Source organism: Megachile rotundata, chromosome 9, assembly GCF_050947335.1.
Source record: "Megachile rotundata isolate GNS110a chromosome 9, iyMegRotu1, whole genome shotgun sequence".
In the NCBI taxonomy this organism is placed as follows: domain Eukaryota; kingdom Metazoa; phylum Arthropoda; class Insecta; order Hymenoptera; family Megachilidae; genus Megachile; species Megachile rotundata.
In genome coordinates this window covers 13,309,106-13,331,820 of record NC_134991.1, presented here as the reverse complement: position 1 = coordinate 13,331,820, position 22,715 = coordinate 13,309,106, and the positions used below count along the sequence as shown (strand labels likewise).

At 35.7% G+C, this 22,715-nt stretch overlaps 1 protein-coding gene and 1 long non-coding RNA gene across 8 annotated transcripts in view; one reads left to right on the top strand and one right to left on the bottom strand.

The window, feature by feature from the left end:
• The window catches only part of tei (irregular chiasm C-roughest protein teiresias), a 429,576-nt gene that overhangs the window by 96,876 nt on the left and 309,985 nt on the right, over positions 1-22,715 (bottom strand). For all 6 annotated transcript variants that reach the window (XM_076535391.1, XM_076535392.1, XM_076535393.1 and 3 more), the window contains one exon: positions 12,382-12,504. In XM_076535391.1, coding sequence (XP_076391506.1) covers positions 12,382-12,504 — 123 coding nt within the window. The remainder of the gene's footprint in view (positions 1-12,381; positions 12,505-22,715) is intronic.
• The window catches only part of LOC143265137 (uncharacterized), a 594,179-nt gene that overhangs the window by 300,536 nt on the left and 270,928 nt on the right, over positions 1-22,715 (top strand). For both annotated transcript variants that reach the window (XR_013039318.1, XR_013039317.1), the window contains exon 4: positions 12,347-12,474. This is a non-coding gene — a long non-coding RNA (uncharacterized LOC143265137). The remainder of the gene's footprint in view (positions 1-12,346; positions 12,475-22,715) is intronic.

Here is a 22,715-nt window from a genome sequence, read left to right as displayed (position 1 = left end):
CCCCAAATCCCAAACCAATTATCCAGAATATTTCCCCTAACTTTCCTCTCCAAATAATCCTTTGAAACGACACAAAATCTCCATCGAATCGAAATTTGGTTCGTTCAAGAGCCACTCGAAAACCCATTATCCGCGTCCTATTTCAAACCGGCGAGAAAATTGCAATTACTCTCATCGAATATTTAAAACTTGATACGAACAAATGATCAATTATCCATTCCTCCAGTACTCAAAAACTCGTCTAAAATCTACTCGTTCCTATAAAGACGTTAATGAGATGTATAAAATAGATTTAGCGTGAAATATAAAATTTGTGAAAAAGATTCTTCCCGTGAAAAGAGATATCGCTTCAACACAAGCAACCAGCTACTTACTCGTGAAAGAAGCAACGCCTGAGTTTTTCCGCGCCTTGCCGAAAGAAAAAGTAGAAAGTAATTAAGACAGGAAGCAGTCCACAGACACGAGTTTACGTGAAGTTTATTCATTTCAACGGCGCGTATAAATGTTCCTAAAAAACTGTTACTCAGCTTTACAGTCCTCGAGCGCGATAATTAGCGGGCCAAAAAACATTGAGGACAGAAATAGTATTTCAGTGTGCTTGCACTGTTTAACGACGCTTTTACTTGTTAGGGCTATCGTTATTAAGTCAAGTGTTATCTTCTAAGACTTAAGGGTTTACGTGTAGAAATTTGGGGATTTTTAGATTTTTTCTGAGTATGTTTAGTTTGATACTAGATGTAGGCTGTCAAAATGGCGGAGATCTCTTGGTTTAAATGACAGAAATTATTGAGTAATTTTTGTAAAAAATATATCAGGATTATAAGATTCTTATTTTAAATGGCAGAACTTATTAAGAAATTTTTGTAATAATGTATGTCAGGATTATAGGTTTTATTTTAAATGACAGAACTTGTTGAGTAATTTTTGTAAAAAATATATCAGGATATTAAGATTCTTATTTTAAATGACAGAACTTATTAAGAAATTTTTGTAACAAGGTTTTATTTTAAATGACAAAACTTGTTGAGTAATTTTTGTAAAAAATATATCAGGATATTAAGATTCTTATTTTAAATGACAGAACTTATTAAGAAATTTTTATAATAAGGTTTTATTTTAAATGACAGAACTTTTTGAGAAATTTTTGTAAAAAATATGTCAGAATTATAGGTTTCATTTTATATGTCAGGATTATAAGATTCTTATTTTAAATGACAGAACTTGTTAAGAAATTTTTGTAAAAATGTATGTCAGGATTATAAGTCTTCTCGCAAATGACAGAACTTCTTGAGAAATTTTTACAAAAAACATGTCAGAATTATAGGTCTTATTTTAAATGACTTATTAAGAAATTTTTGTAAAAATGCATGTCAACTTTTGTGAAGATGTCTTAGGCAGCTCACACATCATCCCCAATTTCTCTCTTTTTCTGCTGTAGTTCAAATTTAAATATGTGACCATCAAGAGTCAGTGTTAATGAATGTGTAGAGTTAATATTAATCTGTTAGTCTACATCACTGACAGAGCCCTTTCATCTACTTCCCCCATAAAGAATATAACAAAAGCAGCCACGGAAGACGTCACTCACGTTAGAAAACCTTGACTTACAAAGTCGAAAAGCCACCCTAAAAATAAGAAATTGAGGGACATCGCGAAGAAAAAGCGCTAGGATCTCACTTTGGTATAATAGATATATATTTGACTGTGGGCACTATCGTATTATATGCTAGCTCCGTATGAACAATGATCGGATGGGGATCTACTTCCCCTGAAGCGGTTTCCCGCAGCTGACGCCATCGTACGTTCTCCAGAACGTCCGCAGCTCGAATGTATCGTCGTGATAAATCGTTCGACGGGGCCGTGATAAATTTATCCTTCTTTTCATTTAAAGTATCTTCGGCCTTAACCGGTGCACTTTATAGCGATCATTACATATTGATCGCATCGGCGATGAATGAGTGCGCTAGATACACGCTTCCGCATTTACCCGATAAATCTTTACATCAACAACCCCGAGTGCTCCAACTGCTCGCGATTTACTCCTTTTTTCGTTATTTATGAATCTTTCTGCTGGGAATTGGAAATTAGCTTGCGTACTTATTTTTTACTGTTTTTCAAATGTATATTTACATTACATTTATGTGTATATTTATATCACTGTGTATTTTTTAAATTCGAAGGCAGTTATATATGCATTTGAAATTGGAAAGTTTCAAAGTTGTGGATCTTTGTAATAATACATTTCTTCAAAGATAAACTTCCGTTGTAAAAATATTAGATATTTCTGAAATTTATATTGTATATTTTTTTTATTGCTATCTTTCATTGAAATCTTGTAAAAATGCAAGTAATTTAGGAATCTTAAAAATTGTAACTACAGTTCAGTGACAATTCTTTTTTTCATGAAATATAAACAAGTTTAAATATCTCAAAAAACAAGTCTTGAACATTTTCAGAATAATAATTCTACAAATTTTTTTGAAGAATGTCAGAGAATCGAGAGAGAAGTAAAAAAAGCCCAGTCAAATGTTAAATCTTGGAGACACTTGCATCTTTGAAAGACGTAGAAAATGTCTGGCGTAAAGTTGGTTCAATGATAAAGGACGCTTTGAAGGAAAGCAAACGTGCTTCCCCGATACCTTGGGGCACTCGGATTGGGGCGTTTAATAAGAGCACTCTCCCCAAAAAAAAAAGAAATTGGGATCGTGGATAAAGATAGAGGGAGGGTAAGGAGGGGTTGAAAACGCGGGTGTCTGAAAGCGAGGCAAGTCGAGGGGGTAAGGGAAAAACGATGTGGTCGGAAGAAGGCATAGCCCGGAGCGGGTACGTGCTCCAAAGGATATTAAAGTATTTTAATTGCAGCGGATTTCGCGGAACGCTGCCAGGATTTATTCGAAATCACTCGATTGAGTCTATGAATAGGGATTAAGCTCTCTGTCTATATTTCTCCTTTTTTAGCCATCTCGAGCCTCGTGTACACTCGGGAATTTGGTATTTCTTGGTTGGGAAGAATTAGATCGGGATTTTTGGAATTGTGGTTTTTATGGGAGGAATTTGGTCGAAGAGGGATTTGGATGTTTGGGTGATTGGGTGATTGGGAGTTTGGGAATTTGGGAATTAGGGAATTTGGGAATTTGGGAATTTGGGAATTTGGGAATTTGGGAAAATGGAAATTTGAGAATTTGGAAATTTGAGAGATTGGAAATTTGAGAGATTGGAAATTTGAGAGATTGGAAATTTGAGAGATTGGAAACTTGAGAGATTGGAAATTTGAGAGATTGGAAACTTGAGAGATTGGAAATTTGAGAGATTGGAAACTTGAGAGATTGGAAATTTGAGAGACTGGAAACTTGAGAGATTGGAAACTGGAGAGATTGGAAATTTGAGAGATTGGAAACTTGAGAGATTGGAAATTTGAGAGATTGGAAATTTTAGAGATTGGAAATTTGAGAATTTGGAAATATGAGAGTTTGGAAATTTGAGAGATTGGAAATTTGAGCGATTGGAAATTTGAGAGTTTGGAAATTTGAGAGATTGGAAATTTTAGAGATTCGAAATTTGAGAATTTGGAAATTTGAGAGTTTGGAAATTTGAGAGATTGGAAATTTGAGCGATTGGAAATTTGAGAGATTGGAAATTTGAGGGATTGGAAATTTGAGAGATTGGAAATTTGAGAATTTGGAAATTTGTGAGTTTGGATATTTGAGAGATTGGAAATTTGAGAATTTGAGAATTTGCCAATTTGAGAATTTGGAAACTTGAAATATTTTCCAGTGTAAAATTTGAAAATTCAGAGACTTTTGAGTCTGAAATTAATTAATCTCTCAAAATTGAAATTAAACGAAACTCATTTATAACGTTCTGATCCAAGCCCATTGCACCCCAATGCTCATCAGACAGGAGGGTAGAAATAATTGAATATTTAATAGGGTAACGGTGTACAGAGTGTCTCGATTCATCGAAAGGAAGATTCGATTTATCGAACGTTGCCCATCCGTCATTAACGACAGGAACATTTTTCTGTCGCCAGGACGAGATTTGCTGGCCAATTTCCTGGACAATCTCGCTACTCGTAACGCGATCATGGAATTGCTTGGATACGTTCGTTTGTCAATTCTAACGTAAAAGTACCGTGTGATGTGATGGTTTTCCGTTTAATCACACTACAGTTTGCCTTTCATTCTATCATAATTTTCATTGTTTCTTTTCTTTATTTAAAATGAGACATGGTATTAATCAATATTCACCAATCAATGTATGTTCAAACTATAGATTTTCATATGCACTGAATTTTCCATGCAACTTTAATTATAATTTCATTGCTTAAATGCAATATATAGCTAACATTTCAAATATTCTATTTTAAGCAATATCTCTGATTGACACAACTGTTAAAAGATCATAGATTTTTATTGAACCTGGGCCTGCAAGTTTTTCGACAGGTGCGTCAGTCAAAGCTGCCTAATTAATATTGCAGCTTCAAGGTAAATAACGTATGTTGAAATATTAAGTATATTTTGCATTTAGCAATCTTTAATTTTGCATACAGTATTTGGTATCATACTCAAAACTCCATTTTTATGTAAATAAAAGAAAATAATAGTTTTGTCACACTTGGACTATAAAGTGCGTCATGAGTCTGACTCGTGACGCACCTAGAGTTCAAACTTCATTTTTCTAATTTTTAATAAATTTCAATTTGAAGTTCAATCAAATTAGTTTACAAGGTTCGTTGAATATTACATGAACATTTTAGTTGTCATTTAGACTGTGAAGTGCGTCATGTGTCTGACTCGTGACGCACCTACAATTCAAACTTCATTTTTCTAATTTTTAATGAATTTCGATTTGAAGTTCAATCAAATTAGTTTTCAAGGTTCGTTGAATATTACATGACCATTTTAGTTGTCATTTAGACTGCAAAATGCGTCATGAGTCTGACTTGTGCCGCACCTACAGTTCAAACTTCATTTTTCTAATTTTTAATGTATTTCAATTTGAAGTTCAATCAAATTAGTTTACAAGGTTCGTTGAATATTACATGACAATTTTAGTTGTCATTTAGACTGTAAAATGCGTCATGAGTCTGACTTGTGACGCACCTACAGTTCAAACTTCATTTTTCTAATTCTTAACAAATTTCAATTTGAAGTTCAAATTATTATTTGCAAGTATCGCTGGATATTACATGACAATTTTAGTTTTCTTTATTAAATTTTAATATTGTAACTCTGTACAGTTGGTTCGCTTGAAGTATTTGATAAATAAATCATGAAGGATTAAACCATGTGTGTATGACAATGTATGAAACAACAGAAACGTGTATGCAGATATTTGTTCAGTTCCCCTGGACAATAAATTCCCATAGACCATTTGACACCACATAAATGGTCGTTCATCAAGTTTCTTATCATTCCCCCAGCTGATCGTGGCAGAAAGTGACAGGTGCAGCTTCTCTCAGCATTTTGTGCGACTCAATAACATGGGACTAACGAGGACGGGTACGATTAACCCAACCCTTGATTTTCGTTACCCTTCCAGTTTCGTGAAATGGGGCTTTTCAACGGGGGGGAACGATGTCTTCCTTCTGGGGATTCAAACTTCGCTATAGGGTGTCGCGTGAATAATTAAACTCACCACGTATTCCACGTTCAAAGCGCAGAAGATTTATAAAATTATTTAACTAGGTTGAGAATAAAATTTGTAACTCAAAGGACTAATTGTGGATCAATTTTTTGATGAAGTTTTAGTTAAAAAATAAATTATAGTTTACTGAAAAATATTCCGATTGAAAAGTTCAATTTTAGATCCCAACTTGACAAAGATTAAAAATTAAGATTTTGTGAGGAAGATTAGTAATTAAGTTTTAGAAAGAGAGACTGAAAATTAAGATTCGAAAAGAAGAAATTAATAAATTAATGTTAAAAAAGGGGGATCAATAAATTAAAGTTTGAAAAGTAAGGTTAAAAATTAAGATTCAAAAAGATGGACTAAAAATTAATATTTAGTAAAGAAGATTAATAGTCAAGATTTTACAAGTGTGCTTGAAAATTAAAATTCAGAAAAAGAAGTTGAAAATTGAAATTAAAAAAGAGGAATCAGTAAATTTCAAGGGTTTAAAAAGAAAGGTTAAAAACTGAGACTCAAACATGCAGATCAAAAATTAGTATTTAAACCTTCAGTACTCGACTTGCACAATTTTTTAAACACTCCACATTTCTTCCAACAAAACAACTTCCACATTTCCGTCAACGATTTCGTAAAAAAATAAAAGTGCATCAGGTCAAAAAGGACCTAATAGGCAAAAGAGTTAAATAAAGCATCGAATTACGGAAAGTGGATGCAATAAACCAGAGCTACCAATATTTTCAACCGTTTCGCCCCGGGACGATAAAAAGGAATCCTCGAGATGAGCCTCGCAACGAGATTAAACATCAACAACGTCGTAACATTAATGGCTACTTTCGTGAAAGAGTACGGTTCGATCTGCGAATTCGAAAAAAAAAAGAAACAGAAACGAAGAAACATAGCTTCGTGAAAAGTTAGCCGGCGCAGTCGATGCGTTTAACGAACGTAATGGGCTTGCTCGCTTAAATCGAACGGTCTAATCAAGAAAGTGGTCTCCATACTATCATGAAACTCGCCACGAAAATTCTCCTCTATTTCTCTGTCCTTCTCTTCGTTTTCGCGAGCTACCCTGATTGACGACGAATAAAGGAAATTATACCGGCGAACTTTTATTCGCCACCGCGAGCAAAAAACAACGTCGTTAACGGATCCTCTCTGATTGTAAATCCAGCTCGTGATTTCGTGGCCAAAAGGTTCGAGAAGACGAATCTAACCGATACGAGAAATGGTACGAAGATATAGAGAACGTATCGAATTTGCCAGGCGCAGGAAACGGCTGCTGGAAAAAGGAGAGAGATTTTTGAGAAACATCGATCTAGCGAATCACTGTGTGGGTGCATCGATTTATACGTTGGATTCCGATACTCGTTCGACCGTTTTACACTTTGACGAATTTACGAGTCGAATGTTTGGTGTATTGACAAATTCAGTTCACTTTGTAAATTTCGGGATTTGGGTTTGTTGGGTTTGGAAAATTGCTCATTTGCCGGGGTGAAAATTTACTGATTCGATTTGTTAATTTAGTGGTTTATAGAGTTTGGAGTATCAAGTGAGCAATTTAGGAATTTGGGAATTTGTTAAGGTGGATATTTGAGAATTTAGGAATTAAGGATGTTGGACAGTTTGGGAATCGGACAATTTGGGAATCGGACAATTTGGGAATCGGACAATTTGGGAATCGGACAATTTGGGAATCGGACAATTTGGGAATCGGACAATTTGAGAATCGGACAATTTGGGAATCGGACAATTTGGGAATTTGTGAGCTTGAGTTAGAAAAGTTAGGTGAAATATTCTGGATAATTGGTTTGGGATTTGGGGAGTTTGGGATTTGGGGAGTTTGAGATTTGGGAAGTTTGGGATTTGGGGAGTTTGGGATTTGGGGAATTTGGGATTTGGGATGAGTGGAATTTGGGATGAGTGAAATTTGGGGTGAGAGGAATTTGGGGAATTTGGGATTTGGGGTGAGTGGAATTTGGGGAATTTGGGATTTGGGGAATTTGGGATTTGGGGAATTTAGGATTTGGGGAATTTGGGATTTGGGGAATTTGGGATTTGGGGAATTTGGGATTTGGGGAATTTGGGATTTGGGGAACTTGGGATTTGGGGTGAGTGGAATTTGGGGAATTTGGGATTTGGGATGAGTGGAATTTGGGATGAGTGAAATTTGGGGTGAGAGGAATTTGGGGAATTTGGGATTTGGGGTGAGTGGAATTTGGGGAATTTGGGATTTGGGGAATTTAGGATTTGGGGAATTTGGGATTTGGGGAATTTGGGATTTGGGGAATTTAGGATTTGGGGAATTTGGGATTTGGGGAATTTGGGATTTGGGGAATTTGGGATTTGGGGAATTTGGGATTTGGGGAACTTGGGATTTGGGGTGAGTGGAATTTGGGGAATTTGGGATTTGGGGTGAGTGGAATTTGGGGAATTTGGGATTTGGGGTGAGTGGAATTTGGGGAATTTGGGATTTGGGGTGAGTGGAATTTGGGGAATTTGGGATTTTGAGTGAGTGGAATTTGGGGATTTGGGGATTTGAGTGAGTGGAATTTGGGGATTTGGGGATTTGGGGATTTGGAAATATGGGAAATTGGGAATTAAGGAAATTGGAAACTTGAAAACTTAAAAACTTGAAAACCTGAAAACTTGAAAACTTGAAAACTTGAAAACTTGAAAACTTGAAAACTTGAAACCTCGAAAACTCGAAAACTCGAAACCTCAAAAACTTGAAAACTTGAAAACTTGAAAACTTGAAAACTTGAAAATTACCATCTAAAAAATTGAAGAGAGAAGTGGCAAACAAAATGGAAAAATGGAATCCCTATGAAATGTAATAGTTTCCACATCACCAATAGCACATATCAGAATCGAGCAATCAAGTTGCAAATCATGCAGCTGTCAGTTCGAATTGTTATCAGTAATACCGAATGGAGCCTAACATGGTGTTCGTATGAGTACCTGCGTATCACACTAGGGAGAAAATGAATCTGCCAACGATGTTACGAAACAACATTACACGGAGACTCGGGACGAAAAGTACCATTAAAACAAACGTTAATTCCCATAGCAGGACGCGTAACGACTCGCGGTGCGACCATTATCTAAAGCTGTGTGTACAGGACGTATCAAAAGTGGTGATGATTCTTCTTTGATGGACAAATTCTAAATATAATAGTACTGTGATAATACTACAATTTTTTCGGGTTTTCTATATTTGAGAAAAGGAAGACATATATTGTGGTTATTATCTGAAACTATATATGTACAGGGTGTTTCAAAAATCGACAAGGTAATTACTTGTTGGTAGACAAATAAAGAATATTAGATAACGTTACAATTTTATGAAAGATTCTGTGTTTGAGAAAAGGAAGACTTGCATTGTGGTCATTATCTGAAACTATATGTGTACAGAGTGTTTCAAAAATCGTTACAGTGATTACTTGTTACTGACAAATCAAATATATGAAATTACGCTTTTAGCAAAGATTCCATATTTGAGGAAAAAACATATACAGGTACAGTATTTTAGAAAAGTTGTTACAAGCATGCAGTTTAATTGTTTGCAAAGAAAGATTTATCTTCCAGTAAAACGAAAGCATTTTCGTCTGAAGAGTTTGTTTTGTGGATGCTCGTCAATATTTGTTACAGTAATGATTTAATTATCACAGCAACAAATATTTTAAATTTCATAAATTTGAAGATTTCAAAATTTGTAAATTGACTAGAAATATTTTTAAACTAAAAAATTGAAGGTTTGTTAATACGATAATTTGAGAGTGTCGCAACTTTTGGTGCGTCCTGTATAGTACATTTCGCACAACAGACGTACCATCACGAGACACATAACGTCGAATCTAGGTTAACGTCAACCTCGAACAAGGTTGCATCTACGAAAATGGGAATTCCAACACTGGCCAACGCGAGAATGACTGCAACAGGATTTCGAGACTGACATCTTTCTGGATAAATGAAATTTTTGTAAAACACCTTGCTGACCTTATTATCCCTTCGTATATGTGACTGTAATCAAAGCTCCATCAAATTTTCCAAATTATACAATATTTTTTAGTTCTTCTCCTAGTTCCTGCATATAAAATCTTTTTATGTCATATATTTCAGTACCACATAACATGCAGTCAACATAGCATGTCTCTAATTTATTAAACATTCTCCAAAATTTTAAAAATTATATTTTTTTTGTAATATATAAAGTTTGCTGAACTATCTATTTATGAATTAAATACAATTTTTAAAATCATAGTGCATGTCCCTGAATTAATATTTTTTAACTCATACATTTTTCTAAGTATAACATTGTTTTTTTGTATTATATGAACTTTTTTAAGCTTCATTACATGAAACAATATTTTATGGAGAATGTCATATTGAAAGTAAAATACCATGATCAATTTTTCTGCCCTTAATCGATAAAATTCCATCTGTCCACAATTAATCGAAAATCTCATCACCGCCTAAGAGAAGCGAACAGAAGAAAAGAAATAGGTGTTCGTAACTGCTAAAAGGGGAAATTATAGGAGGTTTTAAATATTTATCAGGCCGTAGGCCAGTCCACCGGCGACGAGCTTGACAAAGAACAAGGGGCTGCTAATGAATCCACTCGGTCGAGAGTAATTCTTTGTTCCCCGCTCTCTCGTATAAAACCAATGGAATTTAAAGAAAGAATGTAACAGCAAACCTTCCAACTTTTCCATTTATCGATCTCGTTCAATATATTTGCTTAATCAGGCCAACGATTTCTGTACAGGGTGTCTCAACCCTTATTCTGATTATCTTTCTTAATACGTAAAAAGTATTTCCTGTGTGATTTTAATTTTGCTATGCATTTTTAGTATCTGGGTGTGTTGTTTCATTGATGATTTGATATAAGTGAAAGCATGTAAGATTCTTGGTTTTCATAATAAAAAAGAATTGAAGTTTAGACACGTTGTATATTGTAAAATGGCATTTGTTTATTTTTGGTGATTAGGTTTGTTCATTAGGTTTCACTGATGGTTTGATACAAGTGAAATTATGTACCATACAGGTTTTGGTTTTTATAGGAAGAATTGAGGTTACATCTAGACACCCTGTATATTGCAAAACAATATTTGTTTATTTTTAGTTATACATCTATTTTAAATTGGTGTTTTAAACTGAATGGTGAGTTTTCAAACGCAAAATCTTGAAATTAAACAATTGAGAAAAACAATTTGAAAAAAAATGTAAATCTGACAGATCGAGAGTGTTGTCTCTTCGAACACAAAGAGTAAGACTTAATAATTTTGTAACAAAAAATCAGCAATTAGAACTGTTTTATTTTACCCTATCTTAGTCGATTTTCCGCCATTACCCACTTTTCCCCAAGCTCTCGCGAACTTTCTCGCAACTTTCTGCGCCCTTTCAAAAAAATCTGAAAATCCCCGTTCATTTTTCAACTAAGGAACCCGGTCGAATGCACTTCAACCGCCGAGTTATCGATTACAACGGGGAAGGGATGGAGAAAAAAAGCGACGAACGAATTCGAGCGAGGCAACGAGCTTCCCGTTCGTACAAGGAGATTTCCAATTATCGAGAATAAGTCGACGGAACGCTTCGAAAGCGAAATCTCAATGGAGTCCCATTGATTCCATAGAGAAAGAAGGGCGGCGAGAGGAGGGCGCAGAATTTTAATCTTGACGAGACATTCACAACACCGGATTAGAGAAGAGAAAAGGTACGATCTTTCGCTAGATAGCGAAAGATATTATCTGCCACGTATACTTATTTCCGACGAGAAGTTGTCCGTGGAGAATAAACTGAATTATTTATTATCCGAATTCGGCTGTCAGATTCTGCTATAGAGTAATATGATTATGCACGATTTATAGCTCTGTTTTCCGATCACCACGAGAAAACTAATAGGGTGGAAGTTAATGGCGAAAGCAATAGAATATTTCCAAGAAAATATTCTGACTATAGTTACGAGAAACTTGTGTTCTAATTCTCGGAGGAATCATAGATTTTCTTTATTGCGAATAAAATCATTTACTACATAGTTACAGAGTATTACTTGTTTCAATGAAACATTTCGTGTGAATACAATTTTTACTTCAAATTAATAATATTAATAATTCAACTTCTTTTATGTTACTCAACATGATATATTTATTAAAGAAAATATATTTAAAAATGATAGTATGAATGTGAGAAATAATCTTAAGTATGAAAATATTTGAGACGCAATATTTAGAGCTGATGATTGTTCGCTGCGTAGGCGGCCATTTTATGCGAACGCAGCCGCCATTTTGTGCTGACTGACGCGACGCAGTAGAAGTGGACGTACATGATTAGACAGTGAAGAGGGACATTTATGATCAGACATACGCTACAATTCTAATTTATATTACGAATATATGTATCAATTCTTTAATACATTAAATATAGTTGAAATAATATTAAGAACATACAAAAGTTTCTTTAATCGAAGTACTAAAAATATAACCTTAAACGAAGTGTTACGTTATATGTTTAACGATATAATACAACTGAAATTTTAAAGACAAATATTGTTATAATATTAACGGTATTAAATATAAAATTTATATTAACGGTATTAAATATAAAATTTATATTAACAATAAAATTAAATAAACAATATTTCTTGAACATCAAAGCAATGAATTTAAGAAGGAGAATATTGGTCCATTTTTCACGGAACGCGCTGTATTTTATTTTATAGGTTCAGTGATTTTTCGCTGCAAAATGATCACTCACCCCTTTGCCAAATTGGAGTGCTAGCCGGATTGCTGTCCACCTCGCATTTCATGCTGACAGACATCCCCTCGACGATGGGAATTCCAAAACCAGGTAAACGTGTTATCGCGAACGACGGAGTATCTGGAACAGGTATTAAGCAATTAGTGTCAGCATCGATATCGATAACCGTCGATCGTGAGATGTGTCGACGGACGAAGCAAAGTAGATAATACAGATTCAGTTACATAATTTAATAACTATTCACCTTATTACAAATTTAATATTCACCTTATCACAAATTAAACTTACATAAAATTAACTTTAACACCGTTTATACAAACGTTTGCTGTATGAACTCTTTAGGTGCTAAAGAAATATTTTCTTAACCACCCTTATAACACCCAGTTTTCTTAACCATTCTTATAACACCCTGTAACTTTTGGTGAAGTGTTTATATTAATAGATGCAACAAACTCTTTTTAACGAGAGTAGCTATTAATACTTTGACTAACATGCTGCTCACATGTGAATACACATGAATACATAAATATATTATTAAAAATTTCTTCATCTTTCCTAACTGCTTTCATTAATTATTTCCAACTATGAAAAATAAATATAACAAAATTTGATGAAATTTGTTAAAAACGAAAATACTACTTAATGAAATTGTTTACTGCCCCAGTATAAAAGTCCATATTAAAGCTCGTAAGTTGACCGATCTTTAAGCACGTTCGAAATCGAGTACCATAAGCCTACGTTCTATGTAGGCTATCTATCGTGAAATTCCGTGATACCTTGTTACTATACAATTTGCGTTAAGACGCTAAGCTCGGGTCTTATCGAGCAAACGTTCCAGTTTCCTTGAGCGAGGCTCTAATAAACAATAACAACATTGTTGTTCGGTGTACAAATATAAATACTGTATGGCATTAAAGGCGTTGACCTAAATCCCTATATGCAATTCAGAACGATTTCAACGTTTCCCCACCGTTATACGCGAACAAATAATACCAGGGTTATTTGCAAACAAATTTTACACCCTATTTTAGAAATAAAACGTGCAATGCGTAATAAACTTCATGTTTATTCATGAACTTGTTACGGAATTCATGAAGTAATTTGAACAATTTTTGCATTTTTCTTCTTAGGGAAGAAAATAAATACGGTATTGGATATTTGAAAAAGAGAAGATTCTCTAAATGTACTTTAAACAAGATTCTCTAGAAGTAGTTTTATATGTATGAGTACTCGGTTATGTTCTTGTTTGTGCAAGAGAAGTTAAGAATATATTAAAAAATATTATTCGAACAGAAAAGTGAAAAATGAGTGCAAAAGAACTTTCATTTTCCTCAAATAAAAATTGGCGTTTATAATTTAAAATTTAACAAAAATCAATATTAGTAAAAATTCAAAAAAATGTACAACTTCTTCCTGTATATTATGTCTTTACTACAAAAAATTTATTTAAATGTGGGAACATAGACAGTGTTCTCTAAATAAATTTTTTGAAAACCAGTTAGCAAAAGAAAATTTATAGCCAGTTATGACTAGCAGAAATTTTATAACTATGACAAAATTTAAATTACAAAATATCTATGATAAAATTGAAATTATAAAATATCTATGACAAAATTGAAATTATAAAATATCTATAACAAAATCGAAATTTCACGATAGTCGCAATAAAATAAAAACTTTATGCCATCAAAGATTAAATCTCGAACGATCCTCCTAATCTTCCAATGCAATTTCTTCGCTCAGTTTTAACGCACTCGCGGCTTAAGTATTCATAAGCATTACCTTGCTAAATCACGTTCAAAGTGTTTTCTCCTCTGCCACAAAACTTCTAATACCCCAACAATAAACCACCCTATGCTTCCCAAACTCGTTCATTTAATCCCAATCACCTCGACACCGAACAAACAACGCTCACCCTCTCCCTCGCGGATTCAACGCTTTAACCCTTGCGGTCCAAATTATTTTCACCGTTTTGTTCCATTCTATTCGTGCGAATTCAATCAATCGCGAATAGTGTGACACGGACGCTTTTATTTTAACGCTTCAACGAAAAAGAGAATCGTTACATGTGAAATTGTTTTTCACAATTAACTTTCATCAATTTTCACAGCCCTCATTTTTTATTTCAATAGCTTAAAAATTTATAGCATAAAATTTTATTTTAATAATAAAATACTCGGTGAAACTAACCAATATTTTCCCTTGTTTTATGGAGGATTTTTCCCCGAAAAGATCATCTGAATATTTGCAGAATTTTCTGTTCGAGTATTTTAATTGCATCGATGCATTAAAAAATATGACCTAATCGAATTTTAGTCTAATGTAGCCAATAAAATTTAACCCAGAATCAGGGACCGAATTATTAAATAGAAATCGAAAAGTCGAATTCACACTCGACCGAGATAAGCAACGAGAAGGAAACAAGTTAAACGTACCGTTGCCACGAACATCAAAACTATTAATCGGTAAAACGGAACTACGTTCCTGACGAACGTGCCACCCTCTAACCACCCCTTTTGTCTCCGCTCTAGCAACGTTCCTTCTGCGTCATTAACGAGCGACCTCGAATCAAGTGACAGAACTGGGCCGTATACAGATCGTCCACGAACATGTGTGCGTTCCTGCACACACGTATGTGGAATGTTTAACCCTTAAGTACTATAGACGGTGAAACTTGCATAACTACCATAGAGGCACTGACAGACCGCTAATGTTTGTTTCGTCATTACGTAAATGCAAATTGTCTATTAAAGGTCAATTGCATTTCATCTTGTTCTGTAAATTGGCGACCGCTTCAACAGTCGGACGCGTTCAAAAAGCTGAATTTTGTAATAATTATTTTTAAAATTAGATATTTTTCATTTGGGATGTTAATACGTTTATAATATTTAAGGGTTGAATAATTCTTATTAAATAGAAGTACAGAGAAAAATTATTATATTGGTGGATGTTCTTATATTTGAAGTGTGAGAAGGGTAGTTTTAATAAGGGAGAGTCTTGTTTTTTAACAGAGGAAGGAACCAATCACTATCATCCTTGTTCATTTTGAACCGATTCGTTGACAATCAAATTTTGAAAATTCCGTTCACGCTTATTTGTGTACCCATTTAATAAAACGATATTTGGAACACAAAGGCGTAATTGGTACATCCAGGGTCCGTGTCGAAGCTCGCGAAACAAATCGGTGGAAGGGGACGGTCCGAGAAGTGTTTGCGAGTGGAATACAGAAAGGGAAAAGAGGAATCCAAACAGGGGAAAAGCAGCCGAGAGAAGTTGAGGAAGGGGTTTTCGAAGAGGGAGAGAAAAAAAAGGAGCGAGAGGCTTTTCCTCGCTTCGACTACCGGATGGCTCCAAGTTATTCACTCGGCTATAATAGTGCGGTGCTAGGACAATGCAAGCTTAATGAAAGCCATCCCCATCCTCTTTTCACCCCCTTCGTTCCCTGACTATCCTTGTCACCCTTAGTGACCGGTCTTTCTCCCTCTCTCTCTCTCTCTCTTTGTCTCTCTGGTTCTCTGTAGGTTCGGTGGTTCTTAGTCGACGCCAACGCTGTGTAGCCTGGCCGCACTGGCGTAAACACCAAACAAAGCAAACAATGAGACACAGAAGTGTCCCACAGACCTCGATCGCTTAATGAGAACTTTAAAGCACCTCCGCAAACTACCAGCCTGTCTGGTTCAGACGGGATCAGGGAATACTATGGATCTATCTGCCCGGTTCTATGGGATGCTTCATTTTATTCGTCATATGGGGTGTTTCGAAATTTATTTCTATTATCTTTTTTCAATTTTTTAAGACATTTTTGGAAGCTCATGAATTGTTCGAATTTTTTTAGTTGAAAATGATGGAATAATCATATGTGTTACCATATGTGTATATTATGTATGTGTAATATATTAACATAGCTACATGTATGAGCATGCATATGTAACTTGTATGTCTACATGTATAAACATACATATGTAACATGTGTAACTACATGTATGAGCATGCATGTTACATGTATATCAATGTGTATGAACATTCATATGTAACATGTGTAACTACATGTACGAATATATCAACATATATGAACATGCATATGTAACATATGTACCTACATGTATGAATACATCAACATATATGAACATTCATATGTAACATGTGTAACTACATGTATGAATACATCAACATATATGAACATTCATATGTAACATGTATAACTACATGTATGAATACATCAACATATATAAACATGCATATGTAACATATGTACCTACATGTATGAATACATCAACATATATAAACATGCATATGTAACATGTGTAACTACATGTATGAATACATCAACGTATATAAACATTCATATGTAACATGTGTAACTACATGTATGAATATATCAATACGTATGAACATGCATATGTAACATGTATATGCACACGTGTCCACATATATGTGCAAGTGAAAAGTATTAAAGCTTGATCATTACACATACACCCAACACATCAATCCCCCAGCATAAAATTCCCAAAAAAGAGGGATCACTTCAAGGCACAATATTCCCAATCGCAACATTTGTCCTCCAGAGTAAAATTTGTTTCTAAAACGTTTCTGCACGACCGTCGAGCAGAGTCGCTTTAAACGAAACACCGTGTGCACACAAAGGGGCGTGTGTACGCACCGTGCGCGCACACATGCACCCCTGCTGTACGTTTATTCCCGTTTTACCCGGTGTCCGATATATCACACGTCTGGGAGTCGTTCGACACGCGAAATACCTGCCCCATTTCCCTGCATCCTGTGTAATTCTCTTTATACGCCGGTCGTGAATTAACGTAAGACGAAAGAACGACGGCAGATTTTTGTTCGTCGACTCACGGGAACAGGAAGGCCGAGCGTCTTCAAAAGAAATTTTTCTACCGTTGCTTGTAGAACGCTCGTAAAACTTATACGGGCCGTTAAGCAAACCTATACCCCATAGGGCGTGGAAAAGGGCTTTTTCCGAGAGCACTGGCATCGCCTAACCGTGGCTGAAGGGTTGCGATGTAGAAAAAAGGACCGTGGTAGGACTCGACCGTAGCTTTACTGACGTTTGTAATTTGTATCGCTGGATGGCTGTTGTCAACGGGGTATTCATTTGGTCCGGAATTTCAGACGGTGATAAAAATGGGTGATAAAATCTCGCTTTATTGAGGTGTAATTTACCCTATTTCTAGACTCCTGGATTTCTACATTTATAGATTCATAGACCGCTACATAGATTTTTATATTATTGGATCATTACTGATATTTAGATCTCCAAAATACTGGAATTATACATCTGAAGATACTTAGAATATTTCCTATGTCCCTTTAGACTTCTAGATTCCTAAATTTCCATCTTTCGAAATTCCTATTTTTCTAAATCTCCACAGCTTCAAATTTTTACGTCTCCGCCTTCCCACGTTCTTGTATCCCTATATCCCTGATGCGATTAATGCCGAATCTCGTTGATGATTAAAGTTTACGCGAGATTGAGGGGACACGACGATGGCATTTGATATTGTGATGTACTTAGAGAAAGTTTTCGAGAGGAACTTTGATGGGTTTAGTTAAAGTTTGATAAGAAAAACTTTTGATTTTGGTAGTTACGTTTTCTTGGAACACGATACAGTATGAAGCTGAGTCCGGGGAGGATAACACGGATATTTCGGTCACGAATTTTCTTCGTCGCTTTAAAATGTGTTATATTACACAGTCGAGTTTCAAGCTGTTAATTGGAGATTTTAAGATTAACTTTGATTAAACTAATTTTAAGATTGTAGAATTTATGGAATTAAAGATTTACCAATTTGCAAATTTCGGAGATTGTAAATCAGAAATTTTGCAAATCAGAGATTTAGAGTTTTGAGGATTTGGAGATCAAACGTAATCGAAAGTTTCAAGGAAATTTTTCGAACAATTTATTCCACCTTCGTGAACACCTTTATTTTCCAAAATTTAGGTCGAATTACTTGAAATAATGCCGAACCTCGGTTGCACGAAACTTGCTGACCTTTATTTCGTCCCGTTCGCACCAGATGGAAATTTATTTCCGGCGACCCAGTTTTCGCGCGAGTAACGACGAGAACCGCGCGCAAAAACGCGACTACTAGCGCGAATTAATAGAATACGCGCGATGGTCAGCCTGTTTTCGAGACATTTTATAGTCCACGGTGTTTATTTTACGCGACGACGCGGAGAGTATGCGATGTCGCTAGCTTTATGGTCGTGTAAAATGGTAATAGGTTCTAAAAAAAAGGTGAGTTTGTTTAGTAACGTGGGTAACGATGTGTGTCTGGTAAGTTGGCACGCGGTGCAATGTGATCTGCGTTGCTTTCTGTTAACTCAAGTGCGTGTAAGGGAAAATATTGTAATTAAGGGAAAGAGACTTCTTTGTGGACTTTTGAGGAATTTTAGGGATGTTTGGAGATGGGTCAAGAATTTAGAGGTATTTGGGATTTGAGAATTTTGGAAGTTGATATTTAAGAAATTGACAATTTGACAATTTGACAATTTAAGAATTAGTAATTAGGAGAAATTCGAAACTTTGAAAATTGAAAATTTGGAGAAATTTGAATTTTTGAAAATTTGAGAAATTTGAATTTTTGAAAATTTGAGAAATTTGGAAAATTTGGGAAATTTCAAATCTGGGATTTTGGAAAATTAAAAAATCAGAAAATAAAAAAATGGTAATCCAGAAATTTGGGATTAGTAAAGCCAGAAAATTAATAATAAAGTCATTCCGAAATTTTCAAACTCCAAAACATGCAAGAACTGTAGAATGTGAGTTTGCGAACTATTACATTAAAGCACTTTTTCGTACTTTTAATAATCCATGTTGGAAACAGGAGCGAGTTGCAGGCATGGGACGAAGTGGGAGATTGTAATCGTAAGTTTGTACAGTTTCTCGATCTTAACTTTGTAGTTATCCTCGGAGGTATTACCCAAGTAACCGTAGAAACCTTGCTACCTGCCTAAGCATTCTCTTGTTTCTACCTAATTACCGAGCATCAAGCCAGCTTCATGAAGCTGCTATTAATCTTGCTCGAGCGCGTGGCAAGACCGAAATCCACCGGGGTATAGCATTTTCATATTGTCTAGGGTACCACGTCGCGTTTAATAAACAACCACTTTATAAGACCGTTTATGAAGAATGTATGAAACTTGCTTCATGCAGACTGCAACGCTTGCGTCAAACGTTATTAAAAACTGTAACCGAATGTCATCGTGTAATGACCCAACCTGATTTACAAAGTTTTCGGGACGCAGAAATCTTGAGATATCTAGGAATTTGTGAACCTTAGAGCTTGGATAGGTGAGGTTCTATAATTTTTGAAATATAAGGATTTAGAGATACATAGCTATTTATTGATCTAAGGATCTATGAATATTTAGGTATGAATTAGGTTTTTAAGTATCTACAGATTTGTAAATATAAGCACTCATCTAAACATTTGTACAGTGAAAAATTTGAGAACCAGAATATTTGGAATCGAAACTAAAAATTCAGTCTCCTGATACATTTAGAGGTTCAAAATATCTGAGAAGCTCAAAATTGTCTACTACGCAGAAGTGTTCTCAAAGCCTTCCGTACACAGAAACAAAAGCAACGAAGACGAAACAAGAGACGACGTGACAAGAGAGAACAGCCGAGCAATTGCAGCAAAGCAAATCGCGCTCTAATTAGAAGATAACCTTCTCTGTCGCGACTGGTCGCGTCACAGCGAATGCTTCGCATGATTCGCGAGATTCTCGTGGAATAATCAACGAACGTACTTGTCACGATCCCGTGAGTGGCAATGCATCTGGTTACCCTGGAAATAGCTTCTCGAAACACGCAGATAATTAACCGGTTTGTCCATGCGCCGCAGAAAATCCCGTGATTTTGCCCTGGAGGATGGTAGAAATGTTCCGTGTATGGAAAAATGAAAGTGAACGAATGAAAGCTTGGATGAAATTATCGGTGGAACTGCATTTATATTTTTTAGACGGTGGAGATTTATGGAATACTCGGAGAGAATTAGTTAAATTGACATTAGGTTAGGTTTGTTTGAATTAAGATGTTGGTGTCAGGAAATTTGAAGATATTAAGGTTTGAAGAGTTTTGTATTTGGATGTTTAGTCTGTTGGCACTGTAAGTTGTTTGATGTGAATTTTGAGGATGCTTGATTATGCAAATCGTTATTGAACTTGAAGGGTAGTAATGGGTATGATAGCTATGGTAGCGATGGGTATGATAGCTATGGTAGTGATGGGTATAATAGCTATGGTAGTGATGGGTACGATAGCTATGGTAGTGATGGGTATGACAGCTATGGTAGTGATGGATATGACAGCTACAGTAGCGATGGTTATAATAGTTATGGTAGTGATGGGTACGATAGCTACGGTAGTGAGGGGTACGATAGCTACGGTAGTGATGGGTATAATAGCTATGGTAGTGATGGGTACGATAGCTATGACAGTGATGGGTACGATAGCTATGGCAGTGATGGGTATGACAGCTACAGTAGCGATGGGTACAATAGCTATGGTAGTGATGGGTACGACAGCTACGGTAGTGATGGGTACGACAGCTATGGTAGTGATGGGTGCGACAGCTACAGTAGCGATGGGTTCGATAGCTATAGTAGTGATCGGTACAATAGCTACGGTAATGATGGGTACGACAGCTACAGTAGCGATGGATACGACAACTATAGTGATAGGTAAACATTTATTGCAATGTTCAAAGAAGATAAGAAACTTGAAATTTCTATGCACTTATAAAGTATCCTAAGAGTTCCATAAATAGTTTGGTCATCACTACTGCTAACACTCCGACGTACAATATCAAACTTTGTTCTAAAATCCCCATGACCATCACAGAATAAGACCACTTCGAAACGAATCTCGAATTCAAATTAGTTACCATGGCATAAATATTCCAGTTTCAATCATTCGTGTCCAACATGCAAATCACCCACAACGATCATTCGAAATCAAACAGAATTAAATTAATTTTAAAAGGCTCGGAATATTAATGAACGAATACGAAACCGAAAGTTTCGAAAAATGAAATAAAAGTAGCTTACAGAGGTACGTATTTCCCGTTGTATAATTCATGGGATGAGTATAGTAAAAGAGCAACGTATCGTAAAAACGCTCGAATCCGCTGGCCTAAGCCATCCAGGAGGATACAAGACTATCGAGAAACGATTAATCCCGGAAGAGGGATCGGTCCGGATGAATGAAACGCGATATTACCCCGGGGACCCCTAATTCAGCCTAATTGCTCGTTTATGCGAATCCCTGAAATATTTATGAAGCTTTATGAGAATTTTTCATCCCTCGTTTCTAAGCGTACCGCTTTCGAGAGCATCCCCGGGGGCCGTCCGCGACTTTTGCCACCGGGAATCGATCGTTTCGATATCAAAGCTGTGAGACCCCCGGCGAAAACCGGGAATAAGGTTTTGCCGGGCTCGTTTGAAAAACAGCAGCGAGAGTCTTCTGGAACGGAAAGAAATTAAAGGGAAGAACGTCTGCGAGCCACGAGTTTGCCGGAATGGAAGCATAATACCAACGGCGAAATTTATTCCGGTTTTCCTTTGAACCCCGCTAAAGGATAAAGTCCTGGCTCGTCGGACACCGGCAATAAGTGGAGACCGGAATGTGCGGAATATATGACGGATTAACGTAAAGGAACGTTAAGGTGGGATAAGGAATGGAACTATTAAAGATCCACCGTATCCAGAAACTTACTGTAATTTGTTCCAAGTTGGCGCTATATTTCTCCAACTACTGTAATATCGCTCCGGGACCACATCGATTTTTATTTTTTATTTTGCATCAATTTTGCAGCTGATATACTACCAGTCTAAAATATTTTAAAAATTCTGGATATATTACAAGTTCATGTTTAAAATATTTTATTCGCGAAGAGACGTGTTGGACACTTCAATAATAATTTCAATCGTCTCCACATAAAATTGTATAAAAAGTTGAGCCATTTTTTGGATCTTCATGCAGGGAATTTGGAGTGAATTTAAAAAAATTGTTATGTCATAAGAGGTTCAACGATAAAATTCATAAATACCTGAACTTCTATTCTCTAATAAAAATCCAAAATACCTTGTTAATACTGTCCGAGGTAGACAAAAGCTAAACACGAATTAAAAAGCTCCTTATGGACGGTAGATAAAGCTGTCGTTGGCAGAGAAAGCACCTGTCCCGTTTGCTGGAAAGTATTCCGACTCACGGATAATTAGTTCCGGGCATTTTCCTCCGAATAAATCGTATTTAAACCTGGGTCCACAATGTGCACGGAGTTCGGCCATTAAATTTTATCGTAT